The sequence below is a fragment of the Nerophis ophidion genome, linkage group LG01 (assembly GCF_033978795.1).
Source record: "Nerophis ophidion isolate RoL-2023_Sa linkage group LG01, RoL_Noph_v1.0, whole genome shotgun sequence".
Classification (NCBI taxonomy): domain Eukaryota; kingdom Metazoa; phylum Chordata; class Actinopteri; order Syngnathiformes; family Syngnathidae; genus Nerophis; species Nerophis ophidion.
This window is the reverse complement of record NC_084611.1, coordinates 4,439,014-4,464,594: the sequence shown is the minus strand read 5'-3', so window position 1 is coordinate 4,464,594 and position 25,581 is coordinate 4,439,014. Positions and strand designations below refer to the sequence as shown.

Below are 25,581 nucleotides of genomic sequence, written 5' to 3'. Positions count from 1 at the left end.
AGAGTCCAGTCCATAGTGGATCTAACATAATAGTGAGAGTCCAGTCCATAGTGGATCTAACATAATAGTGAGAGTCCAGTCCATAGTGGATCTAACATAATAGTGAGAGTCCAGTTCATAGTGGATCTAACATAATAGTGAGAGAGTCCAGTCCATAGTGGATCTAACATAATAGTGTGAGTCCAGTTCATAGTGGATCTGGCATAATAGTGAGAGTCCAGTCCATAGTGGATCCAACATAATAGTGAGAGTCCAGTCCATAGTGGATCTAACATAATAGTGAGAGTCCAGTCCATAGGGGATCTAACATAATAGTGAGAGTCCAGTTCATAGTGGATCTGGTATAATAGTGAGAGTCCAGTTCATAGTGGATCTAACATAATAGTGTGAGAGTCCAGTTCATAGTGGATCTAACATAATAGTGTGAGAGTCCAGTCCATAGTGGATCTAACATAATAGTGAGAGTCCAGTCCATAGTGGATCTAACATAATAGTGAGAGTCCAGTCCATAGGGGATCTAACATAATCGTGAGAGTCCAGTCCATAGTGGACCTACTAACATAATAGTGTGAGAGTCCAGTCCCCAGTGGATCTAACATAATAGTGTGAGAGTCCAGTCCATAGTGGATCTAACATAATAGTGTGAGAGTCCAGTCCATAATGGATCCAACATAATAGTGAGAGTCCAGTCCATAGTGGATCTAACATAATAGTGAGAGTCCAGTCCATAGTGGATCTAACATAATAGTGAGAGTCCAGTCCATAGTGGATCCAACATAATAGTGAGAGTCCAGTCCATAGTGGATCTAACATAATAGTGTGAGAGTCCAGTCCATAGTGGATCTAACATAACAGTGAGAGTCCAGTCCATAGTGGATCTAACATAATAGTGTGAGAGTCCAGTCCATAGTGGATCTAACATAATAGTGTGAGAGTCCAGTCCATAGTGGATCTAACATAATAGTGTAAGAGTCCAGTCCATAGTGGATCTAACATAATAGTGAGAGTCCAGTCCATAGTGGATCTAACATAATAGTGAGAGTCCAGTCCATAGGGGATCTAACATAATAGTGAGAGTCCAGTTCATAGTGGATCTGGCATAATAGTGAGAGTCCAGTTCATAGTGGATCTAACATAATAGTGAGAGTCCAGTCCATAGTGGATCTAACATAATAGTGTGTGAGTCCAATCCATAGTGGATCTAACATAATAGTGTGAGAGTCCAGTCCATAGTGGATCTAACATAATAGTGAGAGTCCAGTTCATAGTGGACCTAACATAATAGTGTGAGAGTCCAGTCCATAGTGGATCTAACATAATAGTGAGAGTCCAGTCCATAGTGGATCTAACATAATAGTGTGTGAGTCCAGTCCAAAGTGGATCTAACATAATAGTGAGAGTCCAGTTCATAGTGGACCTAACATAATAGTGTGAGAGTCCAGTCCATAGTGGATCTAACATAATAGTGGGAGTCCAGTCCATAGTGGATCTAGCATAATGGTGAGAGTCCAGTCCATAGTGGATCTAACATAATAGTGAGAGTCCAGTCCATAGTGGATCTAACATAATAGTGAGAGTCCAGTCCATAGGGGATCCAACATAATCGTGAGAGTCCAGTCCATAGTGGACCTACTAACATAATAGTGTGAGAGTCCAGTCCCCAGTGGATCTAACATAATAGTGAGAGTCCAGTCCCTAGTGGATCTAACATAATAGTGTGAGAGTCGAGTCCATAGTGGATCTAACATAATAGTGGGAGTCCAGTCCATAGTGGATCTTACATAATAGTTTGAGAGTCCAGTCCATAGTGGACCTAACATAATAGTGTGAGAGTCCAGTCCATAGTGGATCTAACATAATAGTGGGAGTCCAGTCCATAGTGGATCTAACATAATATTGTGAGAGTCCAGTCCCTAGTGGGGCCAGCAGGAGACCATCCCGAGTGGAGCCGTCTCCAACCGATGCACAGACGAGCGGTCCACTCCGGGTCCCGACTTTGAACAGCCAGCGCTTCATCCTAGCTACCGAAACCCCCCCCTCTACATGAATGAGAGATGAGCAGAAAAGAAATGGCAGATCAACTGGTCTAAAATGAGGGTCTATTTAAAGGCTAGAGTATACAAATGAGTTTTAAGATGGGACTTAAATGCTTCTACTGAGGTAGCATCTCGAACTGTTACCGGGAGGGCATTCCAGAGTACTGGAGCCCCAATAAAAAACGCTCTACAGCCCGCAGACTTTTTTTGGGCTCTGCTAATCACTAATAAACCGGAGTCCTTTGAAGTTCTCCATGTCTTACAACAGTTGTTAAGGGTTTGAGACGAAAGAAACAAATGAGAACAAAGCCAGTGGAAGCAAACGCTCATGTAAGTTTTCTTACAGACTGTAGACGTTGGATTGGATGGATTTGTTTTAGAAAGAGAAAGCCGAGCAAGTTCGCCGTTTAATTGATTGATTGATTGAAACTTTTATTTATTAGTAGATTGCACAGTACAGTACATATTCCCTACAATTGACCACTAAATGGTAACACCCCAATAAGTTTTTCAACTTGTTTAAGTCGGGGTCCACCTTCATCAATTCATGGTATATACAGTAGCTTGAAAAAGGATGAACATTTCATCATCTCGTCTTAATCTCACGTGCGGCCGAGCACAACTCTCCCGGACAACCTTCTTCTCGCATGCGTGTTGTCCCGCGCGTTTGTAGACTTCCGAGAGAACCTTTCCCGACGGACTGAGCGGCTAAAGGCTTTTCCTGAAGTGTGTTCCCATGTGTCCTCTCAGATGGGGCTTTTGAGAAAAGGCCTTGCCACACACGGAACAAACAAAAGGTTTTTCCCCCGTGTGCGTCCTCATGTGCACGGCCAAATTTGACTTGAGGGTGAATCGCCTCCCGCAAACTGAACAAGCGAAAGGTTTTTCCCCGGTGTGTGTTCTCATGTGTCGGGTGAAGTCGATCTTCTTGAAAAAGCTTTTGACGCAAAATGAGCAGGTCAACCACTTGGTGCCGACGGTCTTCCTTTTAGAATGTTTGTTGTAAGTTTGAGTCCTGGTGTCTTCACAGTGTGCACCGCTGCTCAAAGGTTCTTCAACCCTATCTGACAGTGAAGCTCCACACTGGTCTCCTTCCATTTCTGTAGTCCTGTGTAGTAAACTGCTGCATGGAGGCTCCGCCCCTCTGTTCTCCTCATTTGGACTGTGAGGACGCTGTGAGAATTCAGGTGGTTTCTCTTCATCATCTTCAGTCTTCACAGGGACACCAGTCGGTGGGGATTTTGTGAGACCAGCCCCCTTCAACCCGAGCGGACATCCGCCTTTCCGAGTGATCCAGAGTTCATTCTCCTCTTCTTTAATGTGAGGGGGCTGTGGCTCCTCCTGCTTTGAAATGGTGAACCCGTCTTGCGGCTGAGGGGGATAGTCTTCTTGTGGACCAATCAGCCGCTGGACATCTGGAGGACACAAACAGGATTTATTGTGGTCTGTCATTTAACAATTGCTGTATTAGTTTGAGGTTATAATTATTTCACTCAAATATAAGACGATCTGGAGCAAATTTCCCAGAATGGCCTCTTTGCCCCTCACTAAACATTAATCCGAACACCTTCCAGAGGCTAGGTAGGTGCGTTTCATTCATGTTTCTTTCACTCATTTTGTTACTACACGGATATGAAACCTAATTCCCAGGTCGACATTTAATGGAAGTGGAAAACAAACTCTCTGAGTTCATTGTCAAAAAACTAACCGATTTAGTTAGACCCTTGTATTATGTTGGAAAAAATGACATTGATTATGTTGCGGGTCATTTTGACCCGTACTGTGTAAATGCACTCAAAACAGTCAAGAAAACAGGTTAAATGATAAATGGGTTGTACTTGTATAGCGCTTTTCTACCTTCAAGGTAATCAAAGCGCTTTGACACTACTTCCACATTTACACATTCACACACACATTCACACACTGATGGAGGGAGCTGCCATGCAAGGCGCCAACCAGCACCCATCAGGAGCAAGGGTGAAGTGTCTTGCTCAGGACACAACGGACGTGACGAGGTTGGTACTAGGTGGGAATTGAACCAGGGACGCTCGGGTTGCGCACGGCCACTCTCCCCACTGCGCCACGCCGTTAAACCAATAACAATTTTATTTTAGGTTGTATAAACATTTAGAAAAGTGACATACAATAAATGTTTTATTCCAATTGTATTATGTTGAGGGTCAATTTGAACCATTTCAGTTGTTGTGTTGATCAAAGTACTGGTTATCCTTTCTTTTTCTTGCTGAAATCTGGTGACTTATCCTCACCAATGGTCATGAAATGGTGTGTAAATCTGGACACTTTGTTGTGTAGTGGAATGTTTGTGTATAAAAAGATGATGTTGCGAGTCATTTTGACCCAGGCGCTTTAATGTGGGTAAATAGCTTTTCAGATCCAAAAATAAACATGTCTCCTTGATGTACTTTTTACTTTGATGTACAATTGTTTGTATTTTGATTGTCTCTGAGACCCAGAGCCAGGTGTGTGAAGAGAGGGAACTTTCTCACACTTGTCCTTGTCTCCTCAGATGTCAGCTCATTTTTGGTGAGTTTGTCAGAGAGATGACATGAGAACAGTGACAAGGACAAGTGTGAGAAAGTTCCCTCTCTTCACACACCTGGCTCTGGGTCTCAGAGACAATCAAAATACAAACAATTGTACATCAAAGTAAAAAGTACATCAAAGAGACTTGTTTATTTTGGCTATTTACCCACATTAAAGTGTCTGGGTCAAAATGACCCGCAACATCATCTTTGTATACAAACTCTGCAAGACATTCCACTACACAACAAAGTGTCCAGATTTTACACACCAGTTCATGACCCTAGATGAGGAAAAGTCACCAAAATTCAGCAAGAAAAAGAAAGGATAACCAGTACTTTGATAAACACAAAAACTGAAATGGGTCGAATTGACCCTCAACATAATAGACAGGTTAAAACGTTTACAATCGACCAATATTTTTGTCTTATTTCTGTATGGTGCTAAATTCAGGCCAATGGTATTGTATTTGGAAAAAAAAACAGTTCAGGTTTCGATGTTGAAGTCTGAAAAATAATCAGTTTATTCAAAATAAAAATAAGTGCAAACCATTGTATTTCAGGTTTAATGTTATTTTGATCCACACTCATAAAAATGTATTTAAAATTTTCATTTTAATATATTTTAGAAAGAGCCCCCAATCAATCGGAGTAGAGATCAGGGCTGAGGTCACCCGAATCAACTGATCAAAGGGACAATGCGAAGATGTGTTCGGCATCTGACCAAGTCCGGACACGTCGACACCTGGACTTCAACAAAGATGTGTTCGGCATCTGACCAAGTCCGGACATGTCGACGCCTGGACTTCGACAAAGATGTGTTCGGCATCTGACCAAGTCCGGACATGTCGACGCCTGGACTTCGACAAAGATGTGTTCGGCATCTGACCAAGTCCGGACATGTCAACTCTTAGACTTCGACAAAGATGTGTTTGGCATCTGACCAAGTCCAAACATGTCGATGCCCGGACTTCGACAAATATGTCTTCGGCATCTGACCAAGTCCGGACATGTCGACGCCTGGACTTCGACAAAGATGTGTTCGGCATCTGAACAAGTCCGGACATGTCGACGCCTGGACTTCGACAAAAATGTGTTCAGCATCTGACCAAGTCCGGACATGTCGACCCTTGGACTTCAACAAAGATGTGTTCGGCATCTGACCAAGTCCGGACATGTCGACGCCTGGACTTCGACAAAAATGTGTTCGGCATCTGACCAAGTCCGGACATGTCGACCCTTGGACTTCGACAAAGATGTCTTCGGCATCTGACCAAGTCCGGACATGTCGACGCCCGGACTTCGACAAAGATGTGTTCGGCATCTGACCAAGTCTGGACACGTCGACACCTGGACTTCGACAAAGATGTGTTCGGCATATATGTATATATGTATATTCAACCCCCTCCCGTGCGTCGGTAAGGTGGGCGGGGTTTGGGGCGCGGGGTGTATAATATAGTCTGGAACAGTCATGGATGCAAAGGATTCTGGGTATTTGTTGTGTTGCGTTTATGTTGTGTTACTGTGGGGATGTTCTCCCGAAATGTGTTCGTCATTCTTGTTTGGTGTGGCTTCACAGTAGTAAGAGTGTTAAATCAAAATAGCTCTTTGAGTGGTAAAGGTTGCCGATCCCGGTCATATAACAACGGGCTGGTGGCGGGCGGTCGCAGTTTTGATAAAATGTTGGTTCGGGTGTATGGCGGGCGGAAGACGACTTTAGAGATGTGGTTGCATGTGATAAAATTGCCTATCCGCGCATCTCTAGCACCTACTATTGTAAGGCTCGCTTGATCAAATAAAGCTTTTGTCCAACAACTCCTGACCGGCATCATCCTTGAACAGGGCACACAGTCACATCATTTTATTCATGGTGTAATTTAAGTGAGGTGTCGGCTCAAACTAGATTAGTTCCTAAACTCCCTGAAGTCAACGTGATAGTGGACCCCCCGTATTCTTTTACTGAGCTGTCTTTCATGAGTGTACGCTCCTCGCTTTATTGTAAAAAAAAACAGGGTCCAAACTAAATCTATGAGCATTAGTTCAACTTTGCACCCTTCGCCTTTTTGCCTCGGAATCGTCTTTCAGCATTGTCATCCTCCGCCTTTTTCAACTTCAAAGGAGGTTTTACGGCAGCTAAAGCGTTGAGATCATGATGGGCTCAGCAAAGAATTCATAATCAGATTAATTACAGTACTTTATTAACTTGTACATTTACTACACATCAACCCAACTCCTTCCCCCCGTCACACAACAGTCATTTAGGGTATGAGACAAAAAATGTCAGGTTTTCTTTAGCAGGACAAAACTAAACAGATGCATGCAAGGGCGTGTCTTGAGTTTTCTCAGAGATTGTAGACATTGGAACGGATGGACTTGTTTCGGAAGCGGAAAGCTGAGCAAGCCTGTGTAATATAAAGTTGCTTGAAAATGTTTGCAAATTTCATCATCTAATCCAGGGGTCACCGACGCGGTGCTCGCGGGCAGCAGGTCGCCCGTAAGGACCAGATGAGTCGCCCGCTGGCCTGTTCTAAAAATAGCTCGAATAGCAGCACTTACCAGTGAGCTGCCTCTACTTTTTTTTAATTTTATTTATTTACTAGCAAGCTGGTCTCGCTTTGCTCGACATTTCGAATTCCAGGAGAGACAAAACTCAAATAGAATTTAAAAATCCAAGAAAATATTTTAAAGGGGCGGTATAGCTCGGTTGGTAGAGTGGCCGTGCCAGCAACTTGAGGATTGCAGGTTCGATTCCCGCTTCTGCCATCCTAGTCACTGCCGTTGTGTCCTTGGGCAAGACACTTTACCCACCTGCTCCCAGTGCCACCCACACTGGTTTAAATGTAACTTAGATATTGGGTTTCACTATGTAAAGCGCTTTGAGTCACTAGAGAAAAAGCGCTATATAAATACAATTCACTTCACTAAAGACTCGGTCTTTTTTTTTACTTTGCTTCTTCTAACTTTCAGAAAGACAATTTTAGAGAAAAAATACAACCTTAAAAATGATTTTAAGATTTTTAAACACATACCTTTTTACCTTTTAAATTCCTTTGTCTTCTTTCCTGACAATTTAAATCAAAGTTCAAGTATTTTTTTATTTTTTATTGCAAAGAATAATAAATACATTTTAATTTAATTCTTCATTTTAGCTTCTGTTTATTCGACAAAGAAATGATTAAAATTTTAAAAAATATATTCTGGCAAATCTAGAAAATCTGAAGAATCAAATTTTAATCTTATTTCGATGTCTTTTGAATTTCTTTAAAAAATTTTGTTCTGGAAAATCTAGAAGAAATAATGATTTGTCTTTGTTAGAATTATAGCTTGGTCCGATTTGTTATATATTCTAACAAAGTGCAGATTTGATTTTAACCTATTTAAAACATGTCATCAAAAATATATATTTATTGTGAGAAATCATTAAGACGATCAGTGTTTCCGCAAAGATAAATATCATTAATTATTAATAATAACATAGAGTTAAAGGGGAACATTATCACAATTTCAAAAGGGTTAAAAACAATAAAAATCAGTTCCCAGTGGCTTGTTGTATTTTTTTGAAATTTTTTTCAAAATTTCACCGGTCTCGGAATATCCCTAAATAAAGCTTTAAAGTGCCTTATTTTCGCTCTCTGCGAAGACACTGGCCATTTCCCTGTGACGTCACACAGTGCTGCCAATGTAAACAAACAATGGGAATACCACAGCAAGATATAGCGACATTAGCTCGGATTCAAACTCGGATTTCAGCGACTTAAGCGATTCAACAGATTACGCATGTATTGAAACAGATGGTTGGAGTATGAAAATATTGAAGAAGAAACTGAAGCTATTGAGCGAATAGCTGTTGACGCTATTCATAGTCATAGCATGGCCGAATAGCTGCGTTAGCATCGCCGGTAAAATGTGCGGACCAAACGATCAGGACTTTCGCATCTTTTGACACTGGAGCAACTTAAATCCGTCGATTGGTAAGTGTTTGTTTCGCATTAAATTTGGGTGGAAGGAAACGTAATATAGTTGCAAATGCATCTGCAGGTTATCCATACATCTCTGTGCCATGTCTGCTTTAGCACCGCCGGTAAATAGCATGTTAGCATCGATTAGCGTAGCATGTTAGCATTGATTAGCTGGCAGTCAACATCAACAAAACTCACCTTTGTGATTTCGTTGACTATCGTTGCAAATGCATCTGCAGGTTATCCATACATCTCTGTGCCATGTCTGTCTTAGCATCGCCGGTCAAATGTGGAGACACTCTGGCACATTCAATGGGGGTCTGGCGGCAGACACTTTGGCATCTTGGGGCCAGTGGTGCAACTTGAATCCCTCCCTGTTAGTGTTGTTACACCCTCCGACAACACACCGACGAGGCATGATGTCTCCAAGGTTCCAAAAAATTGTCAAAAAAAACGGAAAATAACAGAGCTGAGACCCGGTGTTTGTAATGTGTTGAAAATGAAAATGGTGGGTGTGTTACCTCGGCGACGTCACATTCTGACGTCATCGCCTCCAGAGCGATAAACAAAAAGGCGTTTAATTCGCCAAAATTCACCCATTTAGAGTTCGGAAATCGGTTAAAAAAATAGATGGTCTTTTTTCTGCACCATCAAGGTATATATTGACGCTTACATAGGTCTGCTGATAATGTTCCCCTTTAAAGGTAATTTGAGCAAATTGGCTATTTCTGGCAATTTATTTAAGTGTGTATCAAACTGGTAGCCCTTCGCATTAATCAGTACCCAAGAAGTAGCTCTTGCTTTCAAAAAGGTTGGTGACCCCCTGATCTAATCTATTTCTTGCATGCGGCTGAACCCGACTGTCCTTGACCAGTTTTATACTGTGCGTGTGTTCTCATGTGTATCACCATCGCCGACTTCCGAGAGAACCTCTGACCACAAACTGAGCAAGTGAAGGGTTTTTCACCTGTGTGTGTCCTCATATGCGTTATCAGGTGTGGCTTTTGAGAGAACGTCTTACCGCAAACGGAACAAACAAAGGGTTTTTCTCCCGTGTGTGTTCTGCTGTGTACAGTCAAATAGGACTTAAGGGTAAATCGCTTTCCGCAAACTGGACAAACAAAGGGTTTTTCTCCTGTGTGCGTTCTGCTGTGAACCGCCAAATTGGATTTGAGAGTAAATCTCTTACCACAAACTGAACAAACAAAGGGTTTTTCTCTTGTGTGCGTTGCCATGTGTGATATCAAGTGTGGATTTTGAGCGAATCTTTGACCGCAAACCGAACAAGCAAAGGGCTTTTCCCCGGTGTGCGTTCTCATGTGTCGAGCGAAATCTTTCTTATAGAAAAAACTTCTGAGACAAACTGAGCAGGTCAAACATTCGGCGCCAACTGTTTTCCTTTTAGAGCATTTACGGTATTCGTTGTCCGCGTGAGTCCCCACATAATCTTCACAGTCTGTATCGCTGCTCAAAGGTACTTCAACCCTGCCTTGATCGTCACTATCTGACAGTGGAGCTCCAAAGTGGTCTCCGTCCATTTCTGCTGTCCTGTGTTGTAGTAAGCTGCTGCATGGAGGCTCCGCCCCTCTGTTCTCCTCACTTTGACTGTGATAACGCCGTGACGACTCGGGTGGTTTCTCTTCATAATCTTCAGTCTTCACAGAGACACCAGTCAGTGGCAAACTTGCGAGATCAGCCCCATTCGACCCGAGCGGACACTCGCCTTCCTGAGTGATCCCGAGTTCGTCCTCCTCCGCTTTTATGCGAGGGGGCTGTGGATCCTCCTGCTCCGGAGTGGTGATCCATCCTTGCAGCTGAGGGGGATAGTCGTCTTGATGACCAATCAGCTGCTGCACATCTGCTGAACACAAACACAATTATTTGTGGTCTATTTTAATACTGTGGTTTTGTTTGAGGCCATAATAGTTCTACTTAAATATAAGACGATTTATAGGCACAGCTCATGGATAATTTTCTCCAAATGGCCTCGCCGCCCCTCACCAAACATCAATTTAAACACCTTCAAGGCAGCAAGGTGGGTAAAGTGTCTCGCCAAAGGACACAACAGCAGTGATCCAGCCACAGCTGCCCAGTGAATTGTTTTTTGTTTCCTGCCATGATTTACACTAGGGGTCACCAACGCGGTGCCCGCGGGCACCAAGTCGCCCGTAAGGACCAGATGAGTCGCCCGCTGGCCTGTTTTAAAAATAGCTCAAATAGCAGCACTTAAGCAGTGAGCTGCCTTTATTTTTTAAATTGTATTTATTTACTAGCAAGCTGGTCTCGCTTTGCTCGACATTTTTTAATTCTATGAAAGACAAAACTCAAATAGAATTTGAAAATCCAAGAAAATATTTTAAAGACTTGGTCTTCACTTAAATAAATTATTTTTTTTTTTTTTACTTTGCTTCTTATAACTTTCAGAAAGACAATTTTAGAGAAAAAATACAACCTTCAAAATTATTTTGGGATTTTTAAAGGGGAACATTATCAGCAGACCTATGTAAGCGTCAATATATACCTTGATGGTGCAGAAAAAAGACCATCTATTTTTTTAACCGATTTCCTAACTCTAAATGGGTGAATTTGGACGAATTAAACGTCTTTCTGTTTATCGCGCTGGAGGCGATGACGTCAGAATGTGACGTCACCGAGATAGCACAGCCGCCATTTTCATTTTCAACACATTACAAACACCGGGTCTGAGCTCTGTTATTTTCCGTTTTTTCGACTATTTTTTGGAACCTTGGAGACATCATGCCTCGTCGGTGTGTTGTCGGAGGGTGTAACAACACTAACAGGGAGGGATTCAAGTTGCACCACTGGCCCCAAGATGCCAAAGTGTCTGCCGCCAGACCCCCATTGAATGTGCCAGAGTGTCTCCACATTTGACCGACGATGCTAAGACAGACATGGCACAGAGATGTATGGATAACCTGTAGATGCATTTGCAACTATATTACGTTTCCTTCCACCCACATTTAATGCGAAACAAACACTTACCAATCGACGGATTTAAGTTGCTCCAGTGTCAAAAGATGCGAAAGTCCTGATCGTTTGGTCCGCCCGTTTTACCGGCGATGCTAACGCAGCTATTCGGCCATGCTATGGCTATGAATAGCTTCAATAGCTATTCGCTCAATAGCTTCAGTTTCTTCTTCAATACTTTCATACTCCAACCATCTGTTTCAATACATGCGTAACCTGTTGAATCGCTTAAATCGCTGAAATCCGAGTTTGAATCCGAGCTAATGTCACTATATCTTGCTGTGGTATTCCCATTGTTTGTTTACATTGGCAGCACTGTGTGACGTCACAGGGAAATGGATAGTGGTTTTGAAGATAGCAAAAATAAGGCACTTTAAAACTTTATTTAGGGATATTCCGAGACCGGTAAAATTTTGAAAAAAAACTTCAAAAAATACAACAAGCCACTGGGAACTGATTTTTATTGTTTTTAACCCTTTTGAAATTGTGATAATGTTCCCCTTTAAACACATATACCTTTTTACCTTTTAAATTCCTTCCTCTTCTTTCCTGACAATTTAAATCAATGTTCAAGTACATTTATTTTTTTTATTGTAAAGAATAATAAATACATTTTAATTCAATTCTTCATTTTAGCTTGTTTTTGCGACGAAGAATATTTGTGAAATATTTCTTCAAACTTATTATGACTAAAATTCCCCAAAATTATTTGTGTTTGTTAGAAATATAGCTTGGTCCAATTTGTTATCAATTGTAACAAATTGCAGACTGGATTTTAACCTATTTAAAACAGGTCATCAAAATGATCTTATTCAGGAAAAATTACTAATGATGTTCCATAAATTCATTTTTTAATTTTTTCAAAAAGATTCGAATTAGCTAGTTTTTTTCTTCTTTTTTTCAGTTGAATTTTGAATTTTAAAGAGTCAAAATATATTTATAAAAATATTTATCTGTTTCTATATATATTTATTGCGAGAAATCATTAAGATGATCAGTGTTTCCACAAAAATAAATATGATTAATTATTAATAAAAACAGAGTTAAAGGTAAATTGAGCAAATTGGCTATTTCTGGCTATTTATTTAAGTGTGTATCAAACTGGTAGCCCTTCGCATTAATCAGTACCCAAGAAGTAGCTCATGGTTTCAAAAATGTTGGTGACCCCTGATTCACACAATACAGTACCGTATTTTTCGGACTATAAGGCGCACTTAAAATCCTTGAATTTTCTCAAAAATCGATAGTGCGCCTAATGTACGGAATAATTCTGGTTGTGCTTACCAACCTTGAAGCAATTTTGTTTGGTACATGGTGTAAGGATAAGTGACCAGTCACACATAACAGACTGCAATGTGACGCCAGTAAACAACACCAAAACTTTAAATGTTCCATTGAAAATAAAGAACATTACACGCGGCACTCAAAAATCTGTCAAAAATGTTTTAGTACGACTTTGAAGACGCAGCGCTTGATGAATTGTTGGCGCATTACGGCTACCGTAGTCAGAGATGAAAGTGTTACTATGGTGTGTGTAGAAGGACCACAAAATGGCAATAATTAGCAGACATATTATCTGGCATTTTGTTTCACAATATTATGCAAAACCAACTTTTCTTACCTTCTGGTACCCGCTGGTGTGTATTTGAGATCTGCATAAGTCCTGAAAATTTGCACAAGTCCGCCACTGTTGTCCGTGCTGACACCGCTTCTTCTTTTTCTCTATCTTCTTGTCACGGGAGATTCACACACCGCTGTTGACATTTCTAATATAAAGTTGCGTAAAGTTCTAACTTTTATCTGCAATGAAAGCGCTAAAAACATGCCGGTGTAGTGAGTTGACATTATTCAACTTTACCTATTAGAGAGTTCCGGTCGGACGGTTTTTCACGGGACACATTTCCGTAGTTGTTGAACTAGTGAGTCACGGATGAGGAGATGCTGCTCCGTTATTCATAGAAATAAAGTCTGAATGTCATTAAAACAGTTAGCGCCATCATTTGACACTTCTTCCACTCCCGTCCTTGCACGCTACACCGCTACAACAAAGATGGCGGGGAGAAGACGCTGTCGAAGGTGGAGACACGTAAATAAGACCGCCCACAAAACTGTGCGGCCTGAAGTGACTTTCAGAAAGCAGCTTGAAGACGATGTGTAAAACATCATCTATGAAACATTTTGACCAAAGAACTACCACTAAATGTTATGTGGCCCACAAGGAACTATTTTCATTTAGAAAATAATCATAATAAGCCTTCCCGGTAAGGTCTATTCAGGTGTACTGGAGAGGAGGCTACGCCGGATAGTCGAACCTCGGATCCAGGAGGAACAGTGTGGTTTTCGTCCTGGCTGTGGAACTGTGGACCAGCTCTATACTCTGGGCAGGTCCTTGAGGGTGCATGGGGGTTTGCCCAACCAGTCTACATGTGCTTTGTGGACTTGGAGAAGGCATTCGACCGTGTCCCTCGGGAAGTCCTGTGGGGAGTGCTCAGAGAGTATGGGGTATCGGACTGTCTTATTGTGGCGGTCCGCTCCCTGTATGATCAGTGTCAGAACTTGGTCCGCATTGCCGACAGTAAGTCGGACACGTTTCCAGCGAGGGTTGGACTCCGCCTTTGTCACCCATTCTGTTCATAACTTTTATGGACAGAATTTCTAGGCGCAGTCAAGGCCTTGAGGGGATCCGGTTTGGTGGCTGCAGGATTAGGTCTCTGATTCTTGCAGATGATGTGGTCCTGATGGCTTCATCTGGCCAGGATCTCCAGCTCTCACTGGATCGGTTCGCAGCAGAGTGTGAATCGACTGGGATGAGAATCAGCACCTCCAAGTCCGAGTCCATGGTTCTCGCCTGGGAAAAGGTGGAGTGCCGTTTCTGGGTCGGGGAGGAGACCCTGCCCCAAGTGGAGGAGTTCAAGTACCTCAGAGTCTTGTTCATGAGTGAGGGAAGAGTGGATGGTGAGATCGACAGGCGGATCGGTGCGGCGTCTTCAATAATGTGGACGCTGTATCGATCCGTTGTGGTGAAGAAGGAGCTGAGCTGGAAGGCAAAGCTCTCAATTTACCAGTTGATCTTCACCTATGGTCATGAGCTTTGGGTTATGACCGAAAAGACAAGATCACGGGTACAAGCGGCCCAAATGAGTTTCCTCCGCCCGGTGGCGGGTCTCTCCCTTAGAGATAGGGTGTGAAGCTCTGCCATCCGGGAGGAACTCAAAGTAAAGCCGCTGCTCCTCCACATGGAGAGGAGCCAGATGAAGTGGTTCAGGCATCTGGTCTGGATGCCACCCGAACGCCTCTCTTGGGAGGTGTTTAGGGCACATCCAACCGGTAGGAGGCCACGGGGAAGACCCACGACACGTTGGGAAGACTATGTCTCCTGGCTGGCCTGGGAACGCCTCGGGATCCCCCAGGAAGAGCTGGACGAAGTGGCTGAGGAGAGGAAAGTCTGGGCTTCCCTGCTTGGGCTGCTGCCCCCGCGACCCGACCTTGGATAAGCGGAGGAAAATAGATAGATGGATGGCGATTGAATTCAATAAGATTTAAAAGGTACAAACCCACCTGTCTTATACTTAAAGGCGTCCCCAAAGTAAATCTTATAGAGGCCCAAAACTTAATGGTTTTGAACAGACTATCTAAGGATGTCAGACACTATTCTCAGTTTGTTATTGAATTCATTGATTGAGAAGCTCACTAACATCTTAAAGAATTGAATCCATGTCTTGCTCCAAAAAGGCAAATGGATGGCACAAAAAGCCAAAAGGCTTGTTTCCATTATGGTCTATTAAATATTCACCACATTCGATATAGTCAATAACAAAAGATATATAACCTGTGACATGTCTATAAAAAATTACGTTAAAAAGTAAGTAAATGATGTACATATACACTTTATACATGTCAGGTGATTTGAAAAACAATATAAACAAACATGACATTACATAAAGGTAAAGGATTTGAACCAGCGACCTTGGATGTCAGCATCGGCAACTACAGTCTCCCGTTCTACCAACTGAGCTATCGAAGGTTCTAATGTAAGAGTCTCTGAAGCATATCATTTTTGAAACGTATTCAACCATTAAAAGGACCTGCAGACATTTGTAATAATGGCAGCATCATCTTCTAAAGTGCACTAGAGAGACTAAACAATGGTAGTGCATTTATTACTCTTAAAATGAACACTTATCTTTAATTAAACTTAGGTCCTGTCATGTCTGTGTGATCATGTTTTGTTTTTTTGACACTCACTTCCTGTTTTTGCACTTCCTTGTTTGTTTTGTTACCATGACTACCCATTGGTTTTCACCTGTCCTCATGTCACGCACCTGTCTCGCGTTTTGCACTCGCACACCTGTTTTCACTGATCATGTCAACGCTATTTAAGCCAGTCTGTTTCTGTTGTTCGTCCTGGCAACATCACCATGTATCACCATTGATTACCCTTACTCACGTCATGCCATGCTACCTCTACTTCATGCCATGCCATGCCTGTCACTCATACTGTCCATAATTTCCCTCCTGCCCATGACACGTACGTTTTTGGTTTTTATGTCACGGTTTTCGAGTTTTTTTTTTGGGCTTCACGGTGGAAGAGGGGTTCGTGCGTCTGCCTCACAATACAAAGTTCCTGTAGTCCTGGGTTCAAATCCAGGCTCGTGATCTTTCTGTGTGGAGTTTGCATGTTCTCCCCGTGAATGCGTGGGTTCCCTCCGGGTACTCCGGCTTCCTCCCACCTCCAAAGACATGCACCTTAGGATAGGCCCCTCCCACTTCCAAAGACATGCACCTGGGGATAGGTTGATTGGCAACACTAAATTGGCCCTAGTGTGTGAATGTGAGTGTGAATGTTGTCTGTCTATCTGTGTTGGCCCTGCGATGAGGTGGCGACTTGTCCAGGGTGTACCCTGCCTTCTGCCCGTTTGTAGCTGAGATAGGCGCCAGCGCCCCCTGCGACCCCGTAAGGGACAAGCAGTAGAAAATGGATGGATGGATGGTTTTCGAGTTTTTCCTTTTGTCCATAGTTCTGCCTTTGTGCTAGTTTTTGTTTTCATTAGTCACGTTTGTTCTCCGCCATTGTGCGCGCCTTTAGTTTGCTTCCTTTTTTTGTAGTTTGTGTCAGTTGTGGCTGATTGGCACCTGGCCACACCTGATGTCAATCAGCCAGCTCCTATTTTACCTGCTTTGTTCCTCCAGTCAGTGCTGGATTATTGATTTGTCGATGTCACTTTTTGTCGCTCTTGTGATGTGTTATCGCTCCTGTCGTGTCGTACCTTGTCGTGTCTTTGCAGCGTAGCGGTAAGCTATAGTCGGTTGATGTTTGTAGCTTACTGTTTTTTGTTTCCTGCTTCCAGTTTGTTTTTTTTATTTTACAAGTACGACTTCTGTTTCCTGCTAGATACCGGTTAGCTTCCACGCTAGGCCTTTTGTTTGTTATCCGCCCACGTGCGCGCTTTTTGTTTGTACCCTTTGTTTGGTTTTGTCTTGGTATTTTTATTAAATCATGTTTTCTTGTTCGATGCCTGCCTCCGTCTCTGCAACTTGGGGTTCGTCAACAACAAACACTGACAAAAAAATGTCTTTACCTTCATGCCGTCCCCGCTCCAATCACTTTGCACCTCGGGAAAACAATCCACGCCCAAGTCCCAGTCCTGACAGGTCCAGACTAATTTCCTTACTTTTTAACATGATACTTTTTCAAATGTTCTTGTAACCGGACCATATTTTGGGTATATTATACATAGGTAAAGATTCCATGTAATGTACTTAAAATATGGTCTGATTACAAGAACATATGAAAAAGTGTATGAATAAGAAGAAATTATTAACCTTTTGGGCAACTTTCTGACAAGATAACAATTCTCAACAAGATTTACGAGCGATTCTAGACAAAGTCTCTTTTGGTCGAGTGGTCAAGTGATACTAACCAGAATTTTGGGTCACTTGAGTATGATTCAGTGTTTACTAACCGAGCTGATGTGCTTCGAAACAAATCGAATGCTCAGGTGTGTTTTTCAAGCACAAACCCACCAGGGGGCCGATTACCTTGGCCATGTCAGTTTCCACCAAATCTTTTATAAAGATATCTTGAAAATCCAGTTTTCATTTGAAAATGTACCAAAATGAGGCCCTATCTTGGAAAAAATGGTTTACTATCAAGAATGTTATTGAATATTGCAAACATTGGACTGACTTTTTTTAGAAACTTTCCAAAGTTCCTTGGAGGCTAATCAATTTTTTTCTCAAGAACAAGTTAACTATACTTCGACAAAATATTATGTGTAACTGTTGTTTTTGACAGAGACAACAACGTATTGATCGATTGGATGAGCTTATAATGTTGTTTTACAATTAGATAAGTTTACAGCGAAAAAACACAAAATACCAGTCATATTTAAAGGGGAACATTATCACAATTTCAAAAGGGTTGAAAACAATAAAAAATCAGTTTCCAGTGGCTTGTTGTATTTTTTTTCAAAATTTTACCGGTACCGGAATATCCCTAAATAAAGCTTTAAAGTGCCTTATATTCGCTATCTTCGAAACCACTATCCATTTCCCTGTGACGTCACACAGTGCTGCCAATACAAACAACATGGCGGTTACCACAGCAAGATATAGCGACATTAGCTCGGATTCAGACTCGGATTTCAGCAACTTCAGCGATTCAACAGATTACGCATGTATTGAAACGGATGGTCGGAGTATGGAGTCAGATAGCGAAAACGAAATTGAAGAAGAAATTGAAGCTATTGAGCGAACAGCTATTGACGCTATTCGGCCATAGCGTGGGTGTACCTAATGAAGTGGCCCATAGCATGGCTACCTTATTAGCATCGCCGGTAAAATGTGCGGACCAAACGATCAGGACTTTTGCATCTTGTGACACTGGAGCAACTTAAATCCGCCGATTGGTAAGTGTTTGTTTCGCATTAAATGTGAGTATTTAGTTTCAAATGTACATACAGCTAGTGTTAATAGCATGTTAGCATCGATTAGCGTAGCATGTTAGCATCGATTAGCTGGCAGTCATGCCGTGACCAAATATGTCTGATTAGCACATAAGTCAACAACATCAACAAAACTCACCTTTGTGATTTAGTTGACTTAATGGTTGCAAATGCATCTGCAGGTTATCCATACATCTCTGTGCCACGTCTGTCTTAGCATCGCCGGTCAAATGTGGAGACACTCTGGTACATTCAATGGGGGTCTGGTGGCAGATTTCTTGCCAGTGGTGCAACTTGAATCCCTCCCTGTTAGTGTTGTTACACCCTCCGACAACACACCGACGAGGCATGATGTCTCCAAGGTTCCAAAAAATAGTCGAAAAAACGGAAAATAACAGAGCTCAGACCCGGTGTTTGTAATGTGAAAATGAATATGGCGGGTGTGTTACTTCGGCGACGTCACGTTCTGACGTCATCGCTAAAAGACCGATGAACAGAAAGGCGTTTAATTTGCCAAAATTCACCCATTTAGGGTTCGGAAATCGGTTAAAAAAATAGATGGTCTTTTTTCTGCACCATCAAGGTATATATTGACGCTTACATAGGTTTGGTGATAATGTTCCCCTTTAATCATGCATCAACACCAATTCTTTAATAAAATAAAATAAATATTTAAAATTATTACGATCACGACTGTAGCTAACCACCTTGATTGGTAAACGGTTTGCTCTCCTGAGGTTTAATGGTAAATGATCTGCTTAAGTTACATTTGGACTCTCGGACACTGGCCGAGAGTTGTTTGGCGGCCGAGAGTGGAATCGGCTCTCTTGGTTGCTTTGTTGGGTCTGCTCCTGTCTATGGCCATGCTCCCCCCACCCCGGCAGACGATGGCGTTGAACACCGTTTCTTTTACTTTTTATTCATAGCTGTGTGTGGAAGTGGCTGGTTGCATCAGCTCTGCTCTTTTAATGTCTTTACCTTTGTCTTTGATGTTTGATGCTTCCCTCTTACACACAAGTAAGAGGGATGTGTGCTACGGCTATGAGTTTTTTTTTTCCCCTTGGCCTCAGTCTGGACCCCCTCTCCAGTGGCCCAGGCTTAGACCCATGTTTTCCTCCCACTGCCCCCACTTGTTTTATCTCACCTTTTTTGTAAGGGGCGCCGCAAGTTGGCAGACCTGTCAGCGATCCTGTTCTGTCTCCCTGTAATGTTTGTCTGACCTTGAATGGGATAGTGTGAAAATTATAATTTCCCCTCGGGGATTAATAAAGTATGTCTGATTCTGACTCAGATTTGGGTTAAACAACATGAACAAATAGAACCTCTTTCAGTGAGCTAAAACCTGATGCTCTGAAGGAATTACGGTCTCATCCAACTAATTGTCACTGGGTATTCTCATCCTATCCAGGTCGTCGTATTCTCAGGGCACACAATGGTTCGCAACTGGATTGTTCAGTTTGTCCGAGGAAACATTTTACCTCTCATCAAAGCAGGCTTCATCATTTCATGCTCACAAACTGAGATTGGTGGCATCGAGTCTAAAGGCTATAGCCAAAACCCCAACAATTTATACTCTACTCTAGCAAGAGAAGACTGAGCTCGGTCAAAGATAGTTTTACTCTATTACGGTGTAAAGAACAAAGGTTAAGATGCAAAGGAGCCCACAATTGTATTACTTATTTCACCATTTTTCTCACCCACTTTGTTTAGATTGACAACAAATACAACTTCCGGTTGTCTATTCAAAATAACAATTGTCAGAATAATTGTAACAAAGTTATCACAAAACATTGTGTTTCAATGAGTGTCCGGCGAGCACACAAAAGCTGTCTTTGATCTTACCACTCAAAAGGCTTGTAAAACTCCACTGTGTAGGATGGGAAGCGACATGAAGGTGTCATTTTTTTTTATATATTCTAATCCACAGGAAGATTTTGTCTTGACCCGAGATCTAGAAAACGGAGAGGAAGCAGGACCTGAGACCCCTCCAGGCACCTTTTCTTTGATCTGTTTTGTGACCAAAGCCAGAGGCTGTTTACGACCCCCTTCCTTTAGAAACAGCTGTTGCCATGTAATCAGGGAAAATCCAAATAAAAGAGGTGTACAATCTTTCGTCAGAACGTGGGGGAGACTACTAGAGTACAGCCCAGACGTTTCTCCTCAATTGAGCCAAATTGAATTCTGTCTCTGTTTAAATCCTTGCTTCTTTGTCTGTTTAATAGATGTGACCAGTGTTTGAACCAGACAATAATGACAAAAAATAAAAATGTATTTGTAGTTTATATAGTTTCATGGGACAACACTTTACATTTTTGAAACCGCCAAGGAACATCCAAAACTAAAATGCTACTGTATGATGTTTCAGTGGGATTAACCAAGAATATCGAGCTTACCAGGATTGAACCAGGAATCATAGACGTGTTATCCATTGCACCAAAGCTGGACGACAATAGTCTGTATAAGGGGGTAAGGGGGGAGGAGAAAGGCGAAGCGAACAGGGTTCGAATCCCGGACGTGACTGAGTTATGAATAAGACTTTTTTTCATTTTTCTGAAACAAGTGTGATACATTCATCCATTTTCACAGCTAATAGTGTAACCTTAGTTCCTCCTACTGAACACAATAATTGGTATCAACTGCTATTTTATGTAGCAGAGTAAGTTATATTGGTCTAGCACTTTTTTTCCTCTTAAGACAGGAAGTGATTTACATAGAGAAACCCATTATTTAGGCTACATTTGAGCTGGGCGGCAGTGGGAGCAAGAGAAAAGTGCCTTTCCCAAGGACACAATGGCAGTGACTAGGAAGGCGGAAGCTGGAATCAAACCTGGAACCCTCAAGTTGCTGTATTTATCTATAGTTTAAAATATATCCATATTTATCCCATTTTATCTGGTATGAAGCTCCATATAAATACACTGCATGCATATTTACTTAGACTTCTCATAAAAATGTCCCCATTTTTGTACATCTTATAATGATATGCCCATATTTTATCTGTATCAGCATACCGTATTTCCTTGAATTTCCGCCGGGGCGCTAATTAATTTAAAACCTCTTCTCACTCCGGCACTTACCAAAGGCATGCGGTAAATTTAGGCCTGCGCTTAAAAATTTGAGTGTGATGTAAGGATACCATCATGAAAAGCACATTCATAAAACATTTTTTAAAAACGTTATTATGGTCTTACCTTTACTTATAAATGAAGTCCATACGCAGCTCCTTCTGATCAAAAGCATCGATAACTTGTTTATTGAAGTCTTCCTTCTCTTTCTTCAGTTTTAAAAGTCTCTGTCTCGATGGAAATCTTCCTTTATTACCCCCTGCTTCGATTGAAAGTCCAGTTTAGAAAACTGTATTATTTTAGATATGTAATCCTCCATGTTAAAAGTGCAAGCGAGAGGAAAAAATAAACACTCTTGCTGCTTGTTGTCACTTCTTCTGCAGCCGAGTAGTCGCAAGAAGAATTACTAGCGCCCTCTACCACCAGGAGGCGGGAGTCATTTAATGACTCATATTTGACACACGCAGCTACGGTATATTAATAATACATAGCTGCTTACTGTTCTTTTTAGCATATTCAATAGCTTGGACCTTAAATCCTACTGAATAGCTCTTAATCTTCTTCCTTTTATGCGATTTCAAATGATTGAATTCAGCCTCCTCCATTTTGAAAATGATGACAGGTGAAGTGTCACTCGTGACGTGACGAGTTTGACCCGGCGAGAATTCTAGGCATATGCTAATTATTTGGCGAAACGAGTTTGACCCGGCAGAAATTCTAGACATGCACTAATAAAAATAATATTTTGCGAAAGGAGTTTGACCCGGCGTTAATCCTGAGCCGACGGTAATGCTAAGCATGCGCTAATTATTTTGCGAAAGGAGTTTGACCCGGCAGTAATTCTAGGCAGGCGCACACTATATACCTGGCGGCAATTCAAGGAAATACGGTATACATATATATATATATATATGTATATTTATAAAGTACAGGCCAAAAGTTTGGACACACATTCTCATTCAATGAATTTTCTTTATTTTCATGACTATTTACATTGTAGACTGTCACATCAAAACTATGAATGAACACATGTGGAGTTATGTACTTAAAGGGGAACATTATCAGCAGACCTATGTAAGCGTCAATATATACCTTGATGGTGCAGAAAAAAGACCATCTATTTTTTTAACCGATTTCCGAACTCTAAATGGGTGAATTTTGGCGAATTAAACGCCTTTCTGTTTATCGCTCTGGAGGCGATGACGTCAGAATGTGACGTCGCCGAGGTAACACACCCACCATTTTCATTTTCAACACATTACAAACACCGGGTCTCAGCTCTGTAATTTTCCGTTTTTATGACTATTTTTTGGAACCTTGGAGACATCATGCCTCGTGGGTGTGTTGTCGGAGGGTGTAACAACACTAACAGGGAGGGATTCAAGTTGCACCACTGGCCCCAAGATGCCAAAGTGTCTGCCGCCAGACCCCCATTGAATGTACCAGAGTGTCTCCACATTTGACCGGCGATGCTAAGACAGACATGGCACAGAGATGTATGGATAACCTGCAGAAGCATTTGCAACGATAGTCAACGAAATCACAAAGGTGAGTTTTGTTGATGTTGACTGCCAGCTAATCGATGCTAACATGCTACGCTAATCGATGCTAACATGCTATTTACCGGCGGTGCTAAAGCAGACATGGCACAGAGATGTATGGATAACCTGCAGATGCATTTGCAACTATATTACGTTTCCTTCCACCCACATTTAATGCGAAACAAACACTTACCAATCGATGGATTTAAGTTGCTCCAGTGTCAAAAGATGCGAAAGTCCTGATCGTTTGGTCCGCACATTTTACCGGCGATGCTAACGCAGCTATTCGGCCATGCTATGACTATGAATAGCGTCAATAGCTATTCGCTCAATAGCTGCAGTTTCTTCTTCAATATTTTCATACTCCAACCATCTGTTTCAATACATGCGTAATCTGTTGAATCGCTTAAATCGCTGAAATCCGAGTTTGAATCCGAGCTAATGTCGCTATATCTTGCTGTGGTATTCCCATTGTTTGTTTACATTGGCAGCACTGTGTGACGTCACAGGGAAATGGCCAGTGTCTTCGCAGAGAGCGAAAATAAGGCACTTTAAAGCTTTTTTTAGGGATATTCCGAGACCGGTAAAATTAAAAAAAAAAATTCAAAAAATACAACAAGCCACTGGGAAAAGATTTTTATTGTTTTTAACCCTTTTGAAATTGTGATAATGTTCCCCTTTAACAAAAAAAGGTGAAATGACTGAAAACATGTTTTGTATTCTAGTTTCTTCGAAATAACCAGCCTTTGCTCCGATAACTGCTTTGCACATTCTTGGCATTCTCTTGATGAGCCCCAAGAGGTCGTCACCTGAAATAGTTTTCACTTCCCAGGTGTCAGAGTTTTGATGCCTTTAGTGACTATCTGCTATGTAGATAGTCATGAAAATAAAGAAAACACATTGAAATGAGGTGTGTCCAGACTTTTGGCCTGAACCGTAAATAAATAAACAAATAAATATATATAGAAGCAATACCCGGGTTGCCATGACTACTCTGCAGACCTGTTTGCATGATGTACAAGAATAGTTGGGGGCCAATTGTTTATATTTAAACAAAAATAAAACAGAAGTCGGTCAAACTAACCCGCTGCAAGGACATGAGGGTGCTATTAGTCCTCATGTTGCCAGGAGTCAGCAAGGAGCCTTGGAGTCACTTTTGACAGCTTGCTTAAAGGGGAACATTATCACAATTTCAAAAGGGTTAAAAACTATAAAAATCAGTTAGTTCCCAGTGGCTTGTTGTATTTTTGGAAGTTTTTTTCAAAATTTTACCGGTCTCGGAATATCCCTAAATAAAGCTTTAAAGTGCCTTATTTTCGCTCTCTGCGAAGACACTGGCCATTTCCCTGTGACGTCACACAGTGCTGCCAATGTAAACAAACAATGGGAATACCACAGCAAGATATAGTGACATTAGCCCGGATTCAAACTCGGATTTCAGCGACTTAAGCGATTCAACAGATTACGCATGTATTGAAACAGATGGTTGGAGTATGAAAGTATTGAAGAAGAAACAGAAGCTATTGAGCGAATAGCTATTGACGCTATTCATAGCCATAGCATGGCCGAATAGCTGCGTTAGCATCGCCGGTAAAATGTGCGGACCAAACGATCAGGACTTTCGCATCTTTTGACACTGGAGCAACTTAAATCCGTCGATTGGTAAGTGTTTGTTTCGCATTAAATGTGGGTGGAAGGAAACGTAATATAGTTGCAAATGCATCTGCAGGTTATCCATACATCTCTGTGCCATGTCTGCTTTATCACCGCCGGTAAATAGCATGTTAGCATCAATTAGCTGGCAGTCAACATTACACAACTCACCTTTGTGATTTCGTTGACTATCATTGCAAATGCATCTGCAGGTTATCCATACATCTCTGTGCCATGTCTGCTTTAGCATCGCCGGTCAAATGTGGAGACACTCTGGCACATTCAATGGGGGTCTGGCGGCAGACACTTTGGCATCTTGGGGCCAGTGGTGCAACTTGAATCCCTCCGTTAGTGTTGTTACACCCTCCGACAACACACCGACGAGGCATGATGTCTCCAAGGTTCCAAAAAATAGTCAAAAAAATGTAAAATTACAGAGCTGAGACCCGGTGTTTGTAATGTGTTGAAAATGAAAATGGTGGGTGTGTTACCTCGGCGACGTCACATTCTGACGTCATCGCCTCCAGAGCGATAAACAGAAAGGCGTTTAATTCGCCAAAATTCACCCATTTAGAGTTCGGAAATCGGTTAAAAAAATAGATGGTCTTTTTTCTGCACCATCAAGGTATATATTGACGCTTACATAGGTCTGCTGATAATGTTCCCCTTTAAGCTGCACAAACAAATTAGCCCTGTAATTAAATCTAGCCACTTTCAGCTAAGACTCCTTACAAAAATAAAACAGTGTCTTCCACAGGCTGACTTGGACAGAGCTATCTGGGCATGTGTGTTGTCACGCCTGGATTAATGTAATGTGTTGTACGTACAGTAGACCTGGATCAGATCTCTCTCCCA

At 41.8% G+C, this 25,581-nt stretch overlaps 1 protein-coding gene across 6 annotated transcripts in view; it reads right to left on the bottom strand.

The window, feature by feature from the left end:
- Window positions 1–2,430: 2,430 nt before the first annotated feature.
- LOC133549243 (zinc finger protein 449-like) overlaps window positions 2,431–25,581 on the bottom strand; it is a 26,470-nt gene continuing 3,319 nt past the window's right edge. Inside the window, exons 2-3 of one of the 6 annotated variants that reach the window (XM_061894466.1) lie at window positions 9,950–10,396; window positions 2,431–3,451 (exon numbers count right to left, since the gene is read on the bottom strand). In XM_061894466.1, coding sequence (XP_061750450.1) covers window positions 2,745–3,451; window positions 9,950–10,396 — 1,154 coding nt within the window. In that variant the 3' untranslated portion in view covers window positions 2,431–2,744. Of the gene's footprint in view, window positions 3,452–8,733; window positions 10,397–25,581 lie in introns of all 6 variants that reach the window. The other 5 variants (XM_061894486.1, XM_061894495.1, XM_061894474.1 and 2 more) reach the window with 5 other exon arrangements.